Genomic DNA, 19,060 nt, shown 5'->3' with positions numbered 1-19,060 from the left:
ACTCTTTTAATATACATAAGAGCGTTTGAGACAAATTTGAACTTAAATGTCCACAAATAGGACTCCATGAGTCAGAGGAAGCCCCAGGTTTGGTTGACTTGGGGGGATTTGCAGGCAGTCACAATCACTTTTCCTTCCAATACTGTCAAACACTTCCCCGATGACAGGTTCTTCAGTTTGTGGTTCTGAAAACAACAACAACAATGTAAACTCTAAGAGGATTGCATTTACATTAAGAAACTGTAAAACAGAGGTAGAGAGACAGACTGAGGAAATGGAGAAGTATTCCCCCTGTGCAGTTTGACACAATGTTGTAACAGGAGTTGCTGCAAACTTTGAGTTGATGTAGAAATACATGTCAAACCTTTGTGTAGATCCACATTTGTTGGGGCGGTGCTTTGGTTGCTCTTCCCTTCAAACGACAGAAATCAAGAGACACACGAGCTCCTCCACGAGTTACATGTAAACACAGCAAATTGTTGACGCTGAGCCGTATCTCTTTCTGGGATGTGTACTCATAATACTACAAAGACACAAAGAACCAACGTTTTTTTTTAAGATGGATGAAATCTAAAACAGAGATTTCTCAGCCCTTTTGCTTGCAAGGCCCTAAAATAAAGTAAACTTCTGACCGCTCATCACAAGGATATTAACTCAGTGTGGAAACAGTTTCACCAGAGGGATTCTTTGATCTTACATTGCTGCATTTCAAGGATTTTTAGAATCCTGAAGGGCTAAAAGTTTCACATCTTTATATAAGAAATGTGCAAAGAAGTAAAAAAAAGAATAAATATACATTTGTGTAACCAAACGCAATCCCTCCTCCTCCTCCTCCCCCCCTTAAGAATCTTCTGACCCACCAGAGAGGCACTGATCAAAAGATTGGCGTACCTGTGCTACAGCTTTATCACTGCATTTGAACTCTCGAACAGGCTTCCATTTCATTTGTGTCTTCTTCACATTCAGGTAGCACTTCCAACCAACATTTAGCAACTGCACAAAAAATACAAATAGAGGTAACTGGAGAGCCAACAGTCTGGATGTCCATCTATTATAACTTTTGGCTTACGGTTTGAATAAAATAGGAAGAAATTATGTTCTGAAAGAGAATTTAAAAGACAATATCATTTATATTTTCTGCATAAATACAAATATCTATTTGAAAAACACATTAGACACTGGTTGGGCATGTCAAATTACTCTAAAGTGTTTGCAAACCGTAACGTTCATTCCATTGAAGATAATAAAATGTTGATAAATTATTATTTCACCTGTCCGTGTTTAACCGGCCTGATGTCCGGCACATAGGCCTCTGGATAAATGTTACTCAGGTACCACGAGAAGTTCTTGCACTTTAATCTCTCCCGGAGTTTACGACGTTCAGAAACATCTCCGTATGAATTCTGAGGGGGAAATGATAAAGGTAAAGACATGACCTCCAACATGATAGATATCATGTGACTAACTTCCTGGGTTAAACATATACTGTGCCTTTTTACTAACCTGTTTGGAAATACAATTAGCCTGTTTGTTTGTACGGTAGTAGGCAAATTTGTAGTCGTCCATCCAGACCTCGGCCAGCCGGACCAGGTTGTGAGTGATCACTATCTTTCCTTTGGGGAAGGTGTGTGGGTTTTTGCGGAAAATGTGCCCCACGACAGAGCAAGGTATGATTTCCAGTTGACCTCCACATTGCCAGACCTGCAGTAGAAAGGACAAATGGCGCGAGGTAAGACTGAAGCTGTTGCATTTTTTAAAGCATATGTATAAATACAGTATATTGAAAAATATTGACAACGTCTTACCCTGAAGGACATTTCCAAATTCTCTCCTCCCCAGAACTCCATCTGGTCGTCGTAAGTCCCGATATGCTGGAAGTATGATTTAGATATCGAGAACAGGCCACCAGCAAAAGTAGGAGTTCTACAAAACCAGATACAAAGCAATCAATGCCAAAGGCTATAACTGATTTTATTTAAATGATTAGTTTGGTAAATGTGCTTATTTGCTTTCTTTCACAGAGTTAGGTAAGAAAATCAACACCTCTCTCAAATCTGATTAGTTTATATTCATTAATTCATTGTATTTATTTCTAGGTCATGCAAAACATGTGGCCCACTCTATATCATACATATTTGGTTCTTGCATATACAAAGCAAATGAAGAAAAAACAGAACGAAAAAGAAAAAAGAAAGAAAAAGAAAGATAGCTATCTTCGCAGAAAGATGGGAAACAGCTAGCCTGGCTCTGTCTAAAGGAAATACAATCTGCCTACCAACACCTCTAAGCTCACTAAAACATTATCTTGTTTGTCTAATCCATAACAATTCAAGTTAAGAAGGTTACTGCTCCCAGCCAAGAAATACTCTTTCATATAACCCCTGTAACCTGTAATTTTGAATAAATTTCAGGCTTAAAAAAAGGTATCAGCCTCCTCGTCTAACTCCTATAGAAGAAAGAACATTTGTGCATAACTATTCCTTTAAATCAGCTCATTTGTTTCCTAGCAGGGTAAAACTTGTCAACATATTTTAAGGTAATTTTGTGAAATGAGCTATGAATGTACTGCATCTGATAATCATATCATGATTGCAATTACTCCAAAAATCAAGTCAATACACTATGTGTATTTGATACAGATTAATCATTATAATTTAGAGGACACAAAGAGGATTGTGCAGCCTTGACAGAGAGCCCTTTTAGATCTGCGTGTATGTATCCTCATATCTACCTGATGGGATGTGTCTCATTCATCCTTTCCTTCCTCTCCTCTTTGGGGGTGAGCTCCCATCCAAAACGGAGCCCCCAGTCAAAATTGCCTCGACCTTGGTAAAGCTGTTGAGGGACTGGCTTTGTGAACTTTAGGTCATTGTGGTCAATAGCGGAGATTCTCGGGCTCACCACAGCAGCAGGCTGCTCTCCTATCCGAGCTAGAAGAGGCTCCAGCCATCCGGGGAAGCATTCACCTACACAGGAATAAAGAAGGAGCGATGGTTGACAGTCAGTAAAAATAGTTTTCACAATCAGGGGTGTAGTTAAAAAGTTGTTGGTCGAATGTGATGGCAGTTGGCCCCTTGATAGTTTCCACATGTTCTCTTTCCACCATTTACTCCTCCTGTGGGACTCTGATAAATAACAAGACCAGATTCTCATGTCAAGAACTGACAGAATTACAGTTCAAAACATCCAACTGAATCCTGCATGCAAATGCTGGAGGGCTGTGCATCTGTGTCTTTAAGGAATTGTCCAAAATAACTATTATTAAGTAGTTTCTAAACTCCAGTCAAAGGATAACGTCTGATCATGTTTGCGCCCAGATCTAAAAACAAACAATTGTATGGATTTGCATGCAGCCATTCACCACACGCGTTCTTCGACTAAAGGCAACGTGTGATTGGCCCTCTACTGTAGCAGTTATTCATACAGTCTGTGGTGTGGTAAAGTTGTATCGAATGAAGTAGAAAAAAAGGTACTTTAGTACTCTATTGGTATCACTTTAAGGGTAGTGGTGTTGGTACTGGTATCACTATTGCTTTTGAATGATACCCAGCCCTAAATGGAGCACGTACAGTGGGAATCCAGGAAGGTGAGGACCTCTCCTTGTGCAGCCTGCACTCCCATCAGTCTGGCTGTGACCAAGCCTTTCCTCTCCTTCTGACGTAAAACACGCACTATATTCAGCTGCTGCACATAGTCATCCAGACGAGCCTTCAGGTGATCTAAGGAGAGAGTCAGGAAGTTAATTAGGTGAAGGAGACGTTCCAGTAAGTGGTATACAGGTTGTTGTTTTTATAGAGCATTTTAGCTTCAAATAGCTGTTTTAAGTCAAACATACTTTTAGTATGTTCATTTTATGACATTTCATATTTCTGCTCCGCTATATTTCAGAAGGACATATTTTACTTTTTGCTCCACAACAACTAGTTCCCGTACTCTACTTACAGTAATAGTACATAAGGAATTTAGACATTTGAATTTCCCCTACAAAACATGTGATATGCTGATAAAATATCATGTCATGCACATTAATACTTCTCTATTTTAGTTGACTTATTTTACTAATTTATCTTATTATTGTTATTCTATAAGGAAGTGGTGTTAGAGTTACTTAAAATACACCTTATATGTATTTCCCTTGTTTTTATTCTTGTATTTTTGTAATTTAATAGTACTGCTGTAATTTAGCATTATTTTCTATAGACTTTATATTTACAACTTTTTTTCTTATTCTTTTGTTGTAATTTTGATCAATCTCTTCTTAATCTTATTTAATTTCCTTCACCACCAATATAGAGCGCATGAATGGAAAGTGTAAGGATGTTTTAGAGACCAGTGATAGAATATGAACAGTCATACATCTGTCTACTCGTTTGGATAAGATGCATATTGACGTGCAGCGTCGTGAAGACACTCACCCGCCGTGCTGGCATCATCCACCAGTAAGATCTCTTTGAGCAGGGCTGCAGGAGCGGTGTGCAAGACACTGTAGACCGTCCTCAGCAGGATGGACCAGGCCTCGTTGTAAAACACTATGATCACGCTGGTGGTCGGGAGGCCAGGACAACGCTGAAACCGCTGCTTCAAGCAACTGTCAAAGCCAAACTGAAAGTTAACAGCTGTCAGATTTGTAACGGGATGAACACTGGTGTTGAAAAGTTTGGGATAAGACGGCTGAGCGGGCGGCTCTATATCGATGGCAAAACCTCCTATCTGCAAAATGATCCAGGGAAAGTGGGGGAAAAAACTCCTATCTGCACTCTGTATTTTTTTAAATTTTGTATTATGTATTGGGTATCCTTAACAAATAGCATTCTGCAGGAAAACATCAACGACTAAATAGAAGTTTGAATCACTTAATTATTCTTCGTTTGGGGGCAAAACTATTTCAAAATGTAAAGAATACATGAGGAAAAAGAAAAGAAAACGTTTGAACGGCAGAATCATAAATCAGTGTCAGCGACCTTCTACTGGGATAATGAACAATGGGTATGCTCACTCTGGATGACGTGTGTCTTCACCCAGATCACGGTGCAGGGAGATTCGGTCACTGGCAAACTGGTTGAAGTGGGTCTTATTAAACCCATCTAATTTCTCTTTGAGTTCCTCAGGACTCAGTTGACGTTTCCCAAACAGTTTGCCACCAGCACCTGGTGCACTGGCATCTTGGGGAGGCCTCTGAAGGTGAGGCTTGAGTTCCTCTTCAGTGTAAAAGCCAGCTCGACAAGACAAAACTGACAACGGGTCGACCGGTCTGAGGAAGGATCCACTGAGTTTCACCACACCTGCCGCAGGTGGTGTTTCTGGCCATGCTGTGTTGTTGGTGTAGTATTTGATGTAAAATATGATCAGCAAGCAGACAGCTGCAACCTTAATTATAAGGGTGCGTCGACCGCAAAATAGTCGCATGGTAGGCATAGTGAAGGACCTAAAACGAAGATGAAAAGAGACCATACAGAAAACATGAATACAGAAAGCATAAAAAAATATTATAAAAGCAATCAATCTGAAATCTCTCAACTGATAGTGTAGTACTGTATACCTGCACTTGCAATTACAAGTACTATTCTTTAATAGTTATTTTTGATTGGCCCTCATGTCCATGGGTGCATCCATGAACACATGCGTTGCAAATACTTATTCAACCCTCAGAAGAAATATATTAACAATTTGCAATGATAGTTATTCCTTACAGTAGTATATGTTGTTTATTCAAAGGGATGAGGGTCAAATAGTGTAAGTGCCACAGAATAATCTGAAAATAATGACAATAGTAAACAACAGTGCAATACACTCTCTGTATGAAGGAAGTAGTGATTCACACAGCTATGCCAGCAGAATGTCATGCGTTGAATAGCTTGTTTGAATAGTTTGTCAGGTGGTCACATTTCCCGGTTTAGGAAATTGTTTTTCCGATTTTTCTGTGCTCGTGAACGTTAAATTGTAATGTAGAAACGAAATGGATGCTACAACAGAATACGTATTGTAGTTTTACTCCTTAAACAACACGTTAGCTGATTTAAAGTTATTGTACCGTCTCGAGGGGGTGTTCCCGTAAATTTTTCTGATTATTCCTATGAGCTTGAATCTTGCCACTTAAATGAAAGTAACTACTGTAATACGTGTAATTTACAAATAATCTCATACAAAGAAAACAAAACATGACATTCTTTGCGGAGATATCTAATTTATTTTGAATCTAACGTTTGCAGATGGGTTTTCCTGTTGGAAGGCGACCATGAAGGGGTTGTTTTATTTGGGTTTTGCAGGTACGTAGCACCGGACCGTACCGGATTACTTCACCCCGGTTCATGTCTAATAGTCATGACAAATGTGTATTACACATCTCGTTTACATTGTTCAAGTATGTACATACTTCGTCAAATAATGTGGAAACCAGCATGCTACTTGTTAATAATACAAAGTTTTAGCAAAGATGACATGCAGAGAATTATTAAAATAATAATCATAAGAGGAATTTATGTTGGGGTTTTATGTCGTAAAAGATACAAATAAAAAAAATCTAAAAATTTACAAAACGTAAAATTTAAAATGTAATAATTTACTTAATTTGAATTAAAAAAAATCTATTTTTTAATCAGTACTTACTACTTTGGCTGCAGATGAACGAGCCCCTCCACCTGTGCTCGCTTTTCTTATGTCTGCAGGCACGTAGCTTTCATTCAGTAATTACATTAAGTCTGTTTCTATTTTTTGTAAATGAACCCTTATATAGGTTCGATGTGTTGGTTGTACTTCCCGTCAGCACAGCCAAAGACAGCAACAACTGATCAAACCAGTTTAATTCAATATAAACACTCCACCTTCATTATTCACATTCATGTTAAGATTTCCAGGGGGCATAATACAATACATTAAGAATGTGCATTTGCAAAAATCTTGTAAAAAAAAAAAAAAAAGTCAGGTTCGACAATTGCTGCTTAAAATATAATATTAAAAAAATATTTCCCTCAAGAAGACACCGCGGGTGGGCGTGGCTTGTTGCTGCCACGGTGACGCCTAAACCAAAAGGTGTGAGTCTCTCTCTCTCGTTTATCGCAGCTGAAGTTACGTTGCCTCACCATGGCCTTCTTCGGTGTTACACACCTGGGTTATCAAAACCCAATAGGCGATAACCTAATAGTGAGGCCCAGAGCAGCGTCTCATCCTCGGGGTAAGAGGAGCCGCACCTCGCCATGTTAAACTACCTGTAGTTAGCCAAGCTAGCTAGCTGCTAGCCTTTAGCACAGAGCCAACGTTTACAAACTATTTAGTTAGCTTAAAAAAAAAGAAGCTAACGTTAACAAGCACCGTTAAAAATAAAGTTGGTACAGCACAGGATAGTATTTGTTCATATGATGCTCATATTCCTTATTCTTCATTTGGGGGTTTCTTTAGGGCTCTTGATTATGTATAAAACATGTTATATTTCAGTATTTTTATGAAATCTTAAGCTTAATACAATCATGGTGAAATACAAGTCAGACTTTAACTTGGTCTGGTGCGTTTCTCATAATAGTGACAGGTGTATTAATGTAATGAATGATTAGTCTACATAGTTTGCAGAATCAATAACTTCTTTTAAATCACTTCTTAAAACCCATTTTTTATAGAATTGCTTTTAAGTGATGTTGTCCTTTTATGATCTATTATGCAGTTATTTTGTTTCCCTGTTTTTGTTTGTATATTTTATTTATTTGTTTGTTTGTTTTCTACTCCATTTGCTCTTTTTGGTTATTTGTTTTTGTTTTGTTGTATTCATTGCTTTTATGGTATGGTCCTTTTTGTTTAACGGTATTTAAGTTATGTCTATGCTTTGCTTCTCTGTAGAGCACTTTGTAAACTTTGTTTTTAAAGGTGCTATATAAATAAAGTTATTATTATTATTATTATTATTATTATTATTATTATAGTAACATATCTCTATACAGATGGTGGGAACATCAAACCAGGACTGCCTCCATCTTTTCAAGAACATCCAGGACCCCTCCAATGTACAGACACGTGCAACATTTACCACCAGCCTCTTCAGTACAGTGCTGACATACACCATGGGAGCCATGAGCGATACAAAGAGATGGTGAAACGGGTTCAAACGCCCAGATGTGAGTGGACGTAGAAAAGAGACATTAGCGGCCGGGTGGACTACGTAGAATCCAAATCACAGCTGTATTCCTCCTCTCTTGTGCAGCCCCTAAACAGCTGTACATCACGCCTCTAACGGCCAACCAGCAGTATGGATGGATGGTGTCCAGGAGTCCTGAACCGTGGACCCAAATCAAGCGGTTTCCCCGAATGAACAGTGAGATGACAAAGTAGGTACCATTTCCAAATCTCATTCAAATATATATTGTTTTGCCCATATAAAGGTAGATCTCTGCAAGTGTAATCCACTTGTTGCTTTCACAGGTTTGTTAACGAAATGTCAGCAACAGACCGGGAGTTCAGCCTTTTCTGACAGCCTTTCTTCTTCAGTTATTACACACACACACACACACACACACACACACACACACACACACACACACACACACACACACACACACACACATATGTATCAGTATAAATTATAAGATTAAACTTGTTGCAAATCCACTTTTGATTTTTTCTCAAATCTTTGTCTTTTAAATCGGTTTCTAGGATGTTTTTTTTCACGCAAGCTACGAGTAACTCCCTCCCAAGAACAATACGTCTTCACCTTTTTAGCTCACAACTTTCATGAAGGAATTGTGGAGGAGTAAATATACAAAACACAAATAAGAATAAAATGTATTAACACTTTTATATCTTAAATCACTTTGATATCTGTCAAATTGCCAATTCTCACAGTGCAGTACACCTGTAGTGGTTTATCCAGAGAGTGGAATTGTGATGCCCTCTAGAGGAGATAAAAAGTATTACTTTGGAGATAATAGTCTTCATGTGAGTTGTTGAAATCAGAGTTGAGTTTAGTAACTGGACCATGTGGTTCTTTATGTGACTCGAGGGTCTAAAATCAAGAAACATAACAGTGCTTGTAGATGGTTGCTTAAATCCACAAGCAGCAGAAACTTTGAGCCGCTCAGGAACATTTCACCTCTCAGCGGCAAAGAAAACATGTTTACATTATTCCTAATATTTCACAGATATTTCAGTGCAGAGGGATTGAATCCTGAAGGGGGCGGGGCCTTGGTGGATACAGGCTGGTTTTCTCAGGTCCTCAGAGACACACAGGAAGTCAAAGGAGAGACCCCAATATTCTCAGGCTGGATCTGAACACTAGCTCTAACCCTCCTAAACTGCATCAAACAGGGTTCTTACGGTCATGGAAAACCTGCTAAAGTCATGGAATTTTAAAATGGTTATTTCCAAGGCTGGAAAAGTCCTTGAAAAAAATAAAATCCCAAAAGTTTTGGAAAAGTCATGGAAATGTGTTATATTCATGTGTTCATGTCGTTCATTTACGCTGAGTTTGAAATAATGAATATGCTTTTCAAAGAAAGACGCTCCAATTATAAGCAGGCATACATACAGGCATCTACATAAATGTTTATTCTTTTAATCAAACTATTGTCTCTCATTAATTTGTGTCATTTAAGGTTTATACTTTATGCTTTGGAATTCTCGTTGTTAGTTTAAATACTAAATGTTCTCACTTTTTCATGTTTACACCAAGATTTCACAAAATGTTTGGTCATGGAAATTTGGTTTAAAGTCATGGAAAAGTCATGGAAATCCATTGATCAAACATCCCAAAAATGAATTAATAGATTTCAGTCAATTCTACAAAAGTGGCAGATCAGTGTGTAAAAAAAGTTTTAAAAAAAAAGGCTATTACTTACCATAACTTGTCTGTAGATGGTGCAAAGTGGAACTCAGTGATTCTGCTGGTCCTACCGCTCTGCAACTGGATAATAATGGTTTTGTTCTGGTTTCTGGTGCTTTTCATCAGTAACAGTGTACTTGTTTTGGTGGCCACTTAGCTCGTGGTCCGACCCCCCAATGTGTCTGTAAAAAAGCCTCAAATATGATCTGCTCATTTCCCAGTAAAAAAAATGGCGACTGGTGAACAATGCATCTCTTTTGTATGTTTACTGTCATCTAATTTGGAGAATATCTTTGTTTGCAGGCTTGAGTCTAAATTATGTTTAAATAATACATAATAATCTGTGAAATAAATCAAACTAGTGGCCTGTGAGGATAACTCTAAAACATCAAAAGCAAGGATGTTGTTTCCAGTTACAGCCAGTACGACTACATAATATCAGCGTCAGCTCACACAGAATCCTGATGGTTTTTAAATTTGTGGTTATTAAGTATGTGTATATTGACAAGTAAACCACTTTCTAATTCTTTAAATATAACATAGTTATTACATAATGTATGACGGGCCGCTGTTCCTTTAAGCCACAGATAATAAATACCTATTACTAACTAACATTAGTAAATATATGAACACACAAACAGCCATTGATTTTTTTAATTTTTTTTTTCTTCAAGGGGAAATGTTATTTTTCTCTTTGTCATAGTCCTCAACTCTTCTTTACCTTTGACTTTGCAGAAAACACTCCCCTTTCAACTCCTCCAACTCAGGGAAAAATACAAATGAAACAAAAACAAATAAGGAAGGATTCATCAGGCCTGAGCAAAACACTGTTTCAGTAGTATGGGGACAACCTTCCTCCCCTCTCCCGTTCCCTCCCCAAAACATCCCAAGAGTTAACAATCAACACAAGTCTATGGACAGAAATAGAAATAGAATACATACAATGCACATTTTTTATAAACTCGTGTCCATTCTATAAACTCTTTGCTTATATGAATCACTCTTCATTGGTCACAGTTCACTTGATAAATTGGTGATCTCTATTACATTACTGTCCCCAGGGCCAAATCTCATTGCACAGGAGGGGACCACTATATAGCACAAAGGCTGCGTGAGCTGGCTTTGGTACAAACATGATCAACTGTTGGTTGCCGGTGTCGAGTGTGGTCGGAAGAGCTAAACCGGGGAGGCGGGTACGGGGGGTCGATTCTACCAATTTACAAAAGTTGAAGCCAGAGAAAACCAAAGTCGCTGCAACGATGAGAATGTTTACCGGAGATTATTCTCGACGAGCCCTTATCCCTTTTTTCCTCCATCCAAAAACATCAGCAGTCCAGGCAGGGCAAGCAGGCACTGTTCCTGTTCGGTGATGTTCTATGATTTGTTTATTAACTTAAGGCAATTAAACTCAGCTATTAGTACTTCTGAGTGTGGAAAGGAGGTGGGGGAGGAAATAATACAATAAATATATATATATATGTATAGGTTTTTAATTCTGTCCTCTTCACATAGTGCAACACCAGGGATGTCATTTGTTACTACTGAGAAGTGAATGTGTGGGAGGGAGAGGTCACCTTAAAGCCTGACTGAGATTTACAATACTGCAGTAGTGGCATAAATAAAATTCAAAAAAAGCACAGTGAATCATCTGTCTATATGTGTGTGTTTACTGCTTATGCTTACGTGAGCATACACCACTCGGGTTCTGCTGCAAAGGCAGCTAATGGTTATTACTTACTATACATGATCACACCCATCGCCAGTTGAAATACTGTCTTGTACATTAGGACTGAACAGCAGGATTCATTGGCTGCAGTTGATCAGTTGGTACCAGTGAGCTTGAGCTTTACAACTGGCATTTTACAAGAAAGCGTGCTGGTCTTTGATCCTTTTCATTGGAATGGAATCATCATAATAAGCATAATAATTAATCATAATAATAATAATAACATTAAGAATATATAAATGATGGATACAGAAGTGATACAAAATACCCTACGTTTAAAACAAACAAAAATGAAAACGAGATACCACAATCAGACATGCTTCAAAGCGGTTATGTTTGGCAAGAAAGCAGTTTTTGTTGCATCATAAAAACCTCACAGTGAAAATAGTTATGCCCCTTCAGGATTACAAAGCACAGTATTCAGTCAAAAATCAATATATATATATATTTCTTTCCTTCATCTATTTTCTTCTTCATAGAAGAATCCGGCTGTGTGGTACCACTGCGTTGAAATCCGAGGTTTTTTTTCCCCTCCTGATGGCTCTGATTTTGAAGTTCCTTCCTTTTCCGTCTGCACCAAAAAAAATACTTCTCTGAAAGGGAAGGAGCAGCGGTGACGATATACTGTAAGGGCTGATGATGAGGATGAAGAGGATCCTAATCCCTGCTGGAGCTACTTCTAGTCCTCAGAGATAAAAATATAGATTTCAGATATCACCTTCTAATAACATCCTTAGTCGTCTTAAGTAATTTAGTTTTTCGAGGTTAAGGGCAACGTCACAATTCAAAGTTAAAGTGATCGGCTTTGCTGCCTGAATGACAGACAAAATAAATGAATTGTACATATTTCTATGAAAACAATGAAGCAGCCTGTGCTGGCAGCAGTTGGCCCAAAACACAGAGGGTTCAGGCCTTCTGCCCAAAAAAAACAGAGGCGGTGATCATTGCTGACTTTAGCGAGAACATATCAAACATGTCTTGCCTTGCTTTTAGTAAATACTTTAGTCTTTGGTCAATATATTCCTCCTCAGTTTATACATATATTCATACACACACAAATATGCATGTGCATACACACTTATAAACGTGTAATAAACTGAATATTTGTGCACGTATGTGTTCACACTTTTTCATAAAGGACCTTTTGCACAAAACATCAAGATCTAAATAAATAATTAATTCAGAAACAAAAAGTATGAGTACCTGTTCATAATTCATGTGAAATAAAAAAATCAAAAGAAATTACCCGAAAAAAACAAAACAAACAAACCTCGAGAGTAAAAATAAAAAGTAGCCTTATGTACAGCGTTAATCTTCTTTTGACACAGGCTAAAAGGCGTTGTTTTAAATAAACAGACTTTGCATCTTTCAAGAAGCCTGAGAGAGAGGCTAGACATGAGAAAAACACGCGTCCTTCAACATGTATGTGAGCCAAAATGGCGGTCAAACGAGAACATTTTCCTCTCATCAATAACACTTTCCTTTTTCAAGTCTTTAAAAGTTTAGTTTTTTTCCTCCGTACTTGGGATTCAAGTGATGGCGTCTCTAGTTTTTAAGCCAGTCGCTCACGCTGTGAGTCCTCGCTCGGTGGCGCTGTGTCTCTGAAGTGGGCGTCGTCCCGGCGTTGCTGTTGCCACGGCTGCTAACTGCTGGGCGGTCCTTCGTTCAGGAAGTAGGTCGTCATTTCGCCTTTACCTTTGACCTTAACCACCCCCCGGTACTCCAGCACGTACCCTTTGTTTGCGAGCACCTGGTAGAGGTCTGTCGTCACCTGGGGGTAGAAACGGTAAAAAAGGCACATTTAAAATGAAAACTGTGGAAATATGTATCTGATGAAATGGTAAAAAAAAAACACATTGTTCATTATTGACGTTGGAAGGTTACTTAAGTCAGGCCTTATGGAGGCAACAGTTTCTCTCATTTAATTGGGTAAAAGAAATCAAGCTTTATTCCAAAAATAATGACAATAAAATCTCCATTTAAAGCTCCTATAGTCAATATTTACACATCTTCATTGGGACCGATTTCTATAACAAATGTATCATCGAGGTGGTGAAAAAATGATAAATTATATCTGCTAGTGTCAGTATGTGACACATGAGTTTTGACAATAATCTACCAGGTAGTGGCCACTTTATTAGGTACACCTCAACAATCTAATGTGGTTCTCATTTTTGTTTGGCCACACCTAAATGCCATGTTTTTCATATATGATCACAATCTGTGTTTATTTGTGTCGTTATGATTGTCTTTACTGCAATTTTATAACTTTGGCCTATTTTATATTCACAGTATATCTATTGCATGTCTGTCCGTCTTTTGTTTCGCTTGAGTTTGTTTTAAAGGGGCATTCTGAAAATGTTGTTTGCTACAGCTGTACACATTGCAAAGCCCCTTGAGGAAAATGTTTGGATTAATAATATCGGGCTATATAAATAAAAGTTAATTCAATAATATGTTTTAGCAATGAAGTCATAGTTAGTGCTGTTGTACTGGACCGCATTGTATTCAGAAGCATTTCTAATATTGTTTCTCATATACCACCTTTAACTATGACCTCAGCAACAAACATACTTGAATGTACAGATTTACAACAGTCAGTAAAAACTCAACACTATAAACTTGAGAACAATAAGATTTATGGCTGCCGTATTGAATTGCAATACATTGTACAGGTGTACCACTGAATGCAACATAGTTCAAACCTATTCTGATTGTGAAATGAATTAATATGAACACACAACCCATTCATCTGGGCTGTGCCATGACACCTACCTGTATGCAGTCAGGTACGCCTGTGCTGTCCATACGACTGGCCACGTTGACCGTGTTGCCCCAGATATCATACTGAGGCTTCCGTGCACCAATAACCCCGGCCACCACTGGTCCGATGTTCAGACCTGGTGAGTAAAAAAACAAAAACTCCTCACTGCATCGCCGAAGCTGCAACCGTGTTCCCACATTAGAGAATTTTTAACGTGCTTTCCCGAACATTTGAGTCTCGCTTACCTATCTTCATCTGGAAGTTGTTGAAGGAATGCTCGTTGATGTACTTCATCTGCTCCCTCAGCCTCATGGCGTAGTCGGCCAGCGCGATAATGTGCGAGCGGCCCTCTCTGTCGTAGGTGGAGTCGTTGAGACCGGACGCAGCCATGTAGGTGGAGCCGATGGTCTTGATCTTCTCTAGCTGCCTGTATTTATCTTCACTGATGATCTGAGAACAGATGGCGATTACGTTGGTGTAACTTACCCATTTCTTGCAATAAAAAGGTCAAAACGGGGCGGGAGGGGGGGGTCAAACTTTACCTCGTCGAAGTCGGCAATGATCTCGTTGAGCAGCCGCAGACACTCCACTCCCTCGTTGTTGGCCTCCAGTTCCACGTAGAATTCGGAGAAATTGCTGATGGAGGCGAACATGACGGCCACGCACTCGCAGGACTGGTAGTACAGCTCGTCGTTACGCCGCTCACGCGCCAAAAAGTGAGCGGCTACATCCTTAGGCAGAATGTTATGGAGGAGGCGACGATTGTAGGCTTGCAGTTCCTCCATCTCCTCCTTCTCCTCTGTGGCCTGGCAGCGAAAGATCTTTATTAGATATATATTCAGCATTTATGAATGCTGTGATAAAACGGTTCAAGGTGTAGAAAATATTGCGGGTATTCTATTTGAAGACATTAATAAACTGTGAGACCACTCCATCCTCTCCTCCAGCCTTTGCACGATTGTGAGGCGATTGCGTGGTCAGATGACGCCCTCTAGTGGACGCTGAACATACCTGTAGTTTCCACAGGAAGTCGAGGCGTGCGGTGGATTCGACCTGCTGGGCGTGCAGGTACAGTGCCAGGACAAATACTGTGAGGATCACTGGAGTCATGACCCTCAGGGACACTTTGGTCACAACAAATGGGCTGCGAAGTGACGAACACATGGTCACATTAATGGAGAGAAACAGCTTTAAAATGATTGATTAGGACATAAAAACCTTCAAAAGTAACACTGAATGTAATCTTACCACTTTGTAGTTTCATTGAAACTAGACCTAAAAGTAAAAAACATTAAAAAGAACATCAATACAAATTAAGTAATAAATCATTATAATATGAATTAGTTAAAAGTGTTTCTTTTGAGTCTTAATACAAATGTGTATTCTTACCATTGAGCACTAGTTTCATTTAAATCACTAAAAAGGAAGAAGAAAACAGAACAAATAATGAAATATACAAAACTCTTGACTCTTGATGTTGTATTAAAAGTCATATATGCTTTAATTCCTGGCACAAATAGGGACAACTTCCAAAAATGCCTGGGTATAGTTTCCAAACATTTGATATGGGTGCAATATACATTATTTTACTATAATACTGGTACCAAAACAATACTTTTTTAAGACCTTAATTTGGGGAATATAAGAATTTTAAAACACTTTTGTATTGAAGTTCTATCAACAACACAGGAAACAAGCCACCTGGTTTAATTAATTCAACATTATCCTACCCCCACTCTTCATTAGCATTTTTTCCACAGCCTGTGGCACTTACATGGCATTTGAGGTGACAAAGAGGTCTGCGTTGTCGAATAGTGCTACTTGTGGCCACTCCACCAGCAGCAGGAAGGTGAGCTGGATGAGCAGCATGAGGGCCAGCTTCCCTATGCTGCTGATCTGCAGGAACACCGAGCAGGCCAGCAGCGTCAGCAGCACACTGTAGCTGAAATACTGGAGAGCCGCGTCACAAAGAGAGGCGTTATTGACAAGAGATCTCGAAAAAACAACAAATGTAAATGTGACATTTCCTCTTCCTCTTTTTGAAAAGCTTCGACCAGTGGCACGGGGAACCCGAACAATGAATTCACCTCGGGGAAAGGGCAGGAGGGGCCTTGGTTAGGACAGATCTCCAGACCCCCTTCAGCGGACACATTCAAGCTGCGGATCAAACAGGGCGTCACCAGCGCCGCAGTGGTGTTCAGCTTCTCGGCAACACATTGTTCCAAACTCATGGTGTCACAGGCAAACTGCAGAACACACGCACACACACATATTCAGCATGGTTTTCAACATATATGTACAGTGTATGCGGTCTGCCTGTCTCTTTAATCTCACCATATTAACAAAGGCAGAGATGAAAACGAGGATGATGGTAAACACTCCAACCAGGGTGCTGTTGGTGCGAGACTGGACAATCTTCTTTGAAACGGTCTGCATTGCAGCTGGAAAGAGCTACAAAGAGGGACGGGAACGATTTACACATTTAAACCAACGGCCAATGACGTACAAGCAGAATATATTGTTTGTGCGTTTTGAAAAGCTGTGCTACCTTGATGCAAGAATATATGGCACAAATAAAAAGGATGTTGGCGAGAATGACGAAGATACTGATGTAGATTCCCAGCATGATCGGGGTGCTGCAGGGGAGGAAACATAAACACGGTTATGGAGAAACATTTAGGGTGCTTTCACGTCAAAGCTGTCAATCAATTGTTTTGGAACGCGACAGTGTGAGAGCAGATATATATTTTTAAGCATTAAATAAAGACTGTGTATTCAGGCAAGAACATTCGCTAAAAGGGAAAAGCAGTTTGACTGTATTTTAGAATTTCATTATGAAAACGTGACACGCATCCAAAACAGCAACTTTCCCCTCTTTAATTGTCTTTTTGTCTGTTGTCTTTAATATATTTATCTTGTTTGTTGTATATAATATGTATATATGTACGATGAGAGCCACGTGAAACCGGAATCAAATGTATAGACACACATGGCCAATAAAGCTGATTCTAATAAATATGAAGTATTGTTGCAGTATTTTTATTTTCAAAGAGTTTATGATGATAATTAATAGTCCAAACACAGAGGAAAGTTGCAAAAATGGTCCAATGAGCTATCTCAGTCCAGACAAATTAAACCACAGGTGTGAAAGCAACCGTAAAAACACACAGTACATACTGGCATGTGAATGTTTGAAGTACTCACTGTGGAAAGATAACAATCTGTATGAAGGATATGAAGCAGAATACTAGCAGAGTACACGCGACGTAGCCTCCAAAACGATCGTCTACCTTCTTGGAATACTGCAGAAGAAGAGAGTCACATATGAGCAGCCGCCGGCCAGCGCATGAATTATATTTAAGCTGAAGAAGCACAGATGATAATTCTGATAATGTATCGTCACATTATCGTGATGAAACCATATATCGAGATATCGTGATATGCAATTACGTCGTCTAAATTGTAAATCTGATTGAACTCTTCAGTTAAAATTCGTATGTATTTGTGTGCATGCATGTAAACAAAGCCAGTGTATGGCTGGACATGTTTTATCTATTTAATCTTCATAATTTCACTTGAATCTGTTAAGTTCTGTTAAATTATTTTCATTGGTCAAGTATTTATTTCACACAGGACTAGAATGCTTTAATAGAAATATATTTTATTATTATTTCATATAGAGTATTGAATTAACATAAAACATGCTATATTCTGACATATATCGTTATCGAGACATGAAATGAAAAATATCAGGTCTCCGTCTGAACCTTTTTCTCCAGGCTAGACGTCTGGAAGGTGAGTAGAAACTTCTTGACGTGATCTTTTCTGAGCTGGTCGATGCTGCGAGCGTCAATGGCTCTCCCCAGAAACTCGTCCACCTCGTCCTCCGGGTTCATGGCCTCCTGAACGTGGCGGCTGCAAAAAAAGATAAAACGTTGTTCGTGAAATCAAATCGAGCGGCGCATCCGCCTTGCACACATGTAAACAACAACAACAACAACAACGACAGCAGCAGCACTCACTTGTCTTTACTGGAGCTCTCATCAATCCCCTGAAGAAGAAGAAAGACACACATTATGACTCTCCCAGAGAAGCTGCAGCCCGGCGAGAAACCAGCGTGTTGGGGTCGAGTCTCACCATTTGTCTGAAGACTTTGGAGTCTTTGGTCCTGGAGAAGGTTCTGTCGGGGACCCAGCGCGGCATCAGACCCTCGTTGGAGTTGACTCTCGTCCGCTGCATCTTCGCCATCATTGCCTTCTCCTCCTTCTGCTCAGAGGGAAGAGCAGGAAGTCGTGACCAACTGTTCTCACACAACAGTCAATAACAATATAAAGGACTAAGTAAACTAGAAGAGCTATTTTGTTTTGTTTTATTACGCCCACAAAAGGGAAGCGTAGGGTCAGTTCAGGACCTAGAAAGATTTCTATTTTCACAGATGTGTCCACTCTCTCTGTTTAGATTATGCCGACGACATTAAATACGGGTAAGCACATTGTCATCCAAATTAAAAGGTCACATGATGACCGACTTATATTTCATGTTTTCCATTCAAAGATGTGTTTGTCACATACTCGTATTTCAAATACGTGCAGTGAAATGCAGAAGCGGGGTTCCTCAAAGTATGTGCAATAATCATGATAATAATATAAATAACAATTCAAATATAAATAAGGATTAGAAAAATGGAAATATAGACATAACATTTTCAAGCAAAACAATTATACATAAAGGTAATGTATGTTTTAAAATGCATAAATATATATTTACT

At 39.1% G+C, this 19,060-nt stretch overlaps 3 protein-coding genes across 3 annotated transcripts in view; 1 reads left to right on the top strand and 2 right to left on the bottom strand.

Annotated features, from left to right (window-relative positions):
• Positions 1-71: 71 nt before the first annotated feature.
• LOC306743917 (polypeptide N-acetylgalactosaminyltransferase 6-like) lies at positions 72-5,406 on the bottom strand (the record flags this gene model as incomplete). The annotated part of the gene is made up of 9 exons (XM_079226480.1): positions 72-185; positions 892-993; positions 1,272-1,403; positions 1,504-1,701; positions 1,806-1,923; positions 2,732-2,966; positions 3,570-3,719; positions 4,416-4,588; positions 4,997-5,406. The coding sequence occupies 9 exons, from the start codon at positions 5,404-5,406 to the stop codon at positions 72-74; spliced, it is 1,632 nt and encodes a 543-aa protein (XP_079082606.1).
• A 1,635-nt stretch (positions 5,407-7,041) lies between these two features.
• On the top strand, positions 7,042-8,455 carry spmip11 (sperm microtubule inner protein 11; the record flags this gene model as incomplete). The annotated part of the gene is made up of 4 exons (XM_079225605.1): positions 7,042-7,171; positions 7,929-8,102; positions 8,189-8,312; positions 8,407-8,455. Exons 1-4 carry the CDS (start codon positions 7,081-7,083, stop codon positions 8,453-8,455), a joined length of 438 nt encoding a protein of 145 aa, XP_079081731.1. The 5' UTR covers positions 7,042-7,080.
• A 4,715-nt stretch (positions 8,456-13,170) lies between these two features.
• Positions 13,171-19,060, bottom strand: part of LOC306743072 (adenylate cyclase type 6-like) — a gene marked incomplete at its 3' end in the record, with an annotated part of 29,340 nt that continues 23,450 nt past the window's right edge. Inside the window, exons 9-23 of the mRNA XM_079225553.1 lie at positions 18,430-18,558; positions 18,315-18,343; positions 18,060-18,207; positions 17,497-17,594; positions 16,841-16,928; positions 16,627-16,743; positions 16,380-16,538; positions 16,067-16,242; positions 15,682-15,708; positions 15,541-15,567; positions 15,304-15,436; positions 14,835-15,098; positions 14,538-14,742; positions 14,304-14,428; positions 13,171-13,299 (exon numbers count right to left, since the gene is read on the bottom strand). Coding sequence (XP_079081679.1) covers positions 13,171-13,299; positions 14,304-14,428; positions 14,538-14,742; positions 14,835-15,098; positions 15,304-15,436; positions 15,541-15,567; positions 15,682-15,708; positions 16,067-16,242; positions 16,380-16,538; positions 16,627-16,743; positions 16,841-16,928; positions 17,497-17,594; positions 18,060-18,207; positions 18,315-18,343; positions 18,430-18,558 — 1,854 coding nt within the window. The remainder of the gene's footprint in view (positions 13,300-14,303; positions 14,429-14,537; positions 14,743-14,834; positions 15,099-15,303; positions 15,437-15,540; positions 15,568-15,681; positions 15,709-16,066; positions 16,243-16,379; positions 16,539-16,626; positions 16,744-16,840; positions 16,929-17,496; positions 17,595-18,059; positions 18,208-18,314; positions 18,344-18,429; positions 18,559-19,060) is intronic.

Source organism: Taurulus bubalis (genome assembly GCF_910589615.1).
Source record: "Taurulus bubalis genome assembly, chromosome: 11".
Classification (NCBI taxonomy): Eukaryota; Metazoa; Chordata; class Actinopteri; order Perciformes; family Cottidae; genus Taurulus; species Taurulus bubalis.
The sequence above is the reverse complement of the archived record's forward strand: the minus strand, read 5'-3'. Positions and strand labels throughout refer to the sequence as shown.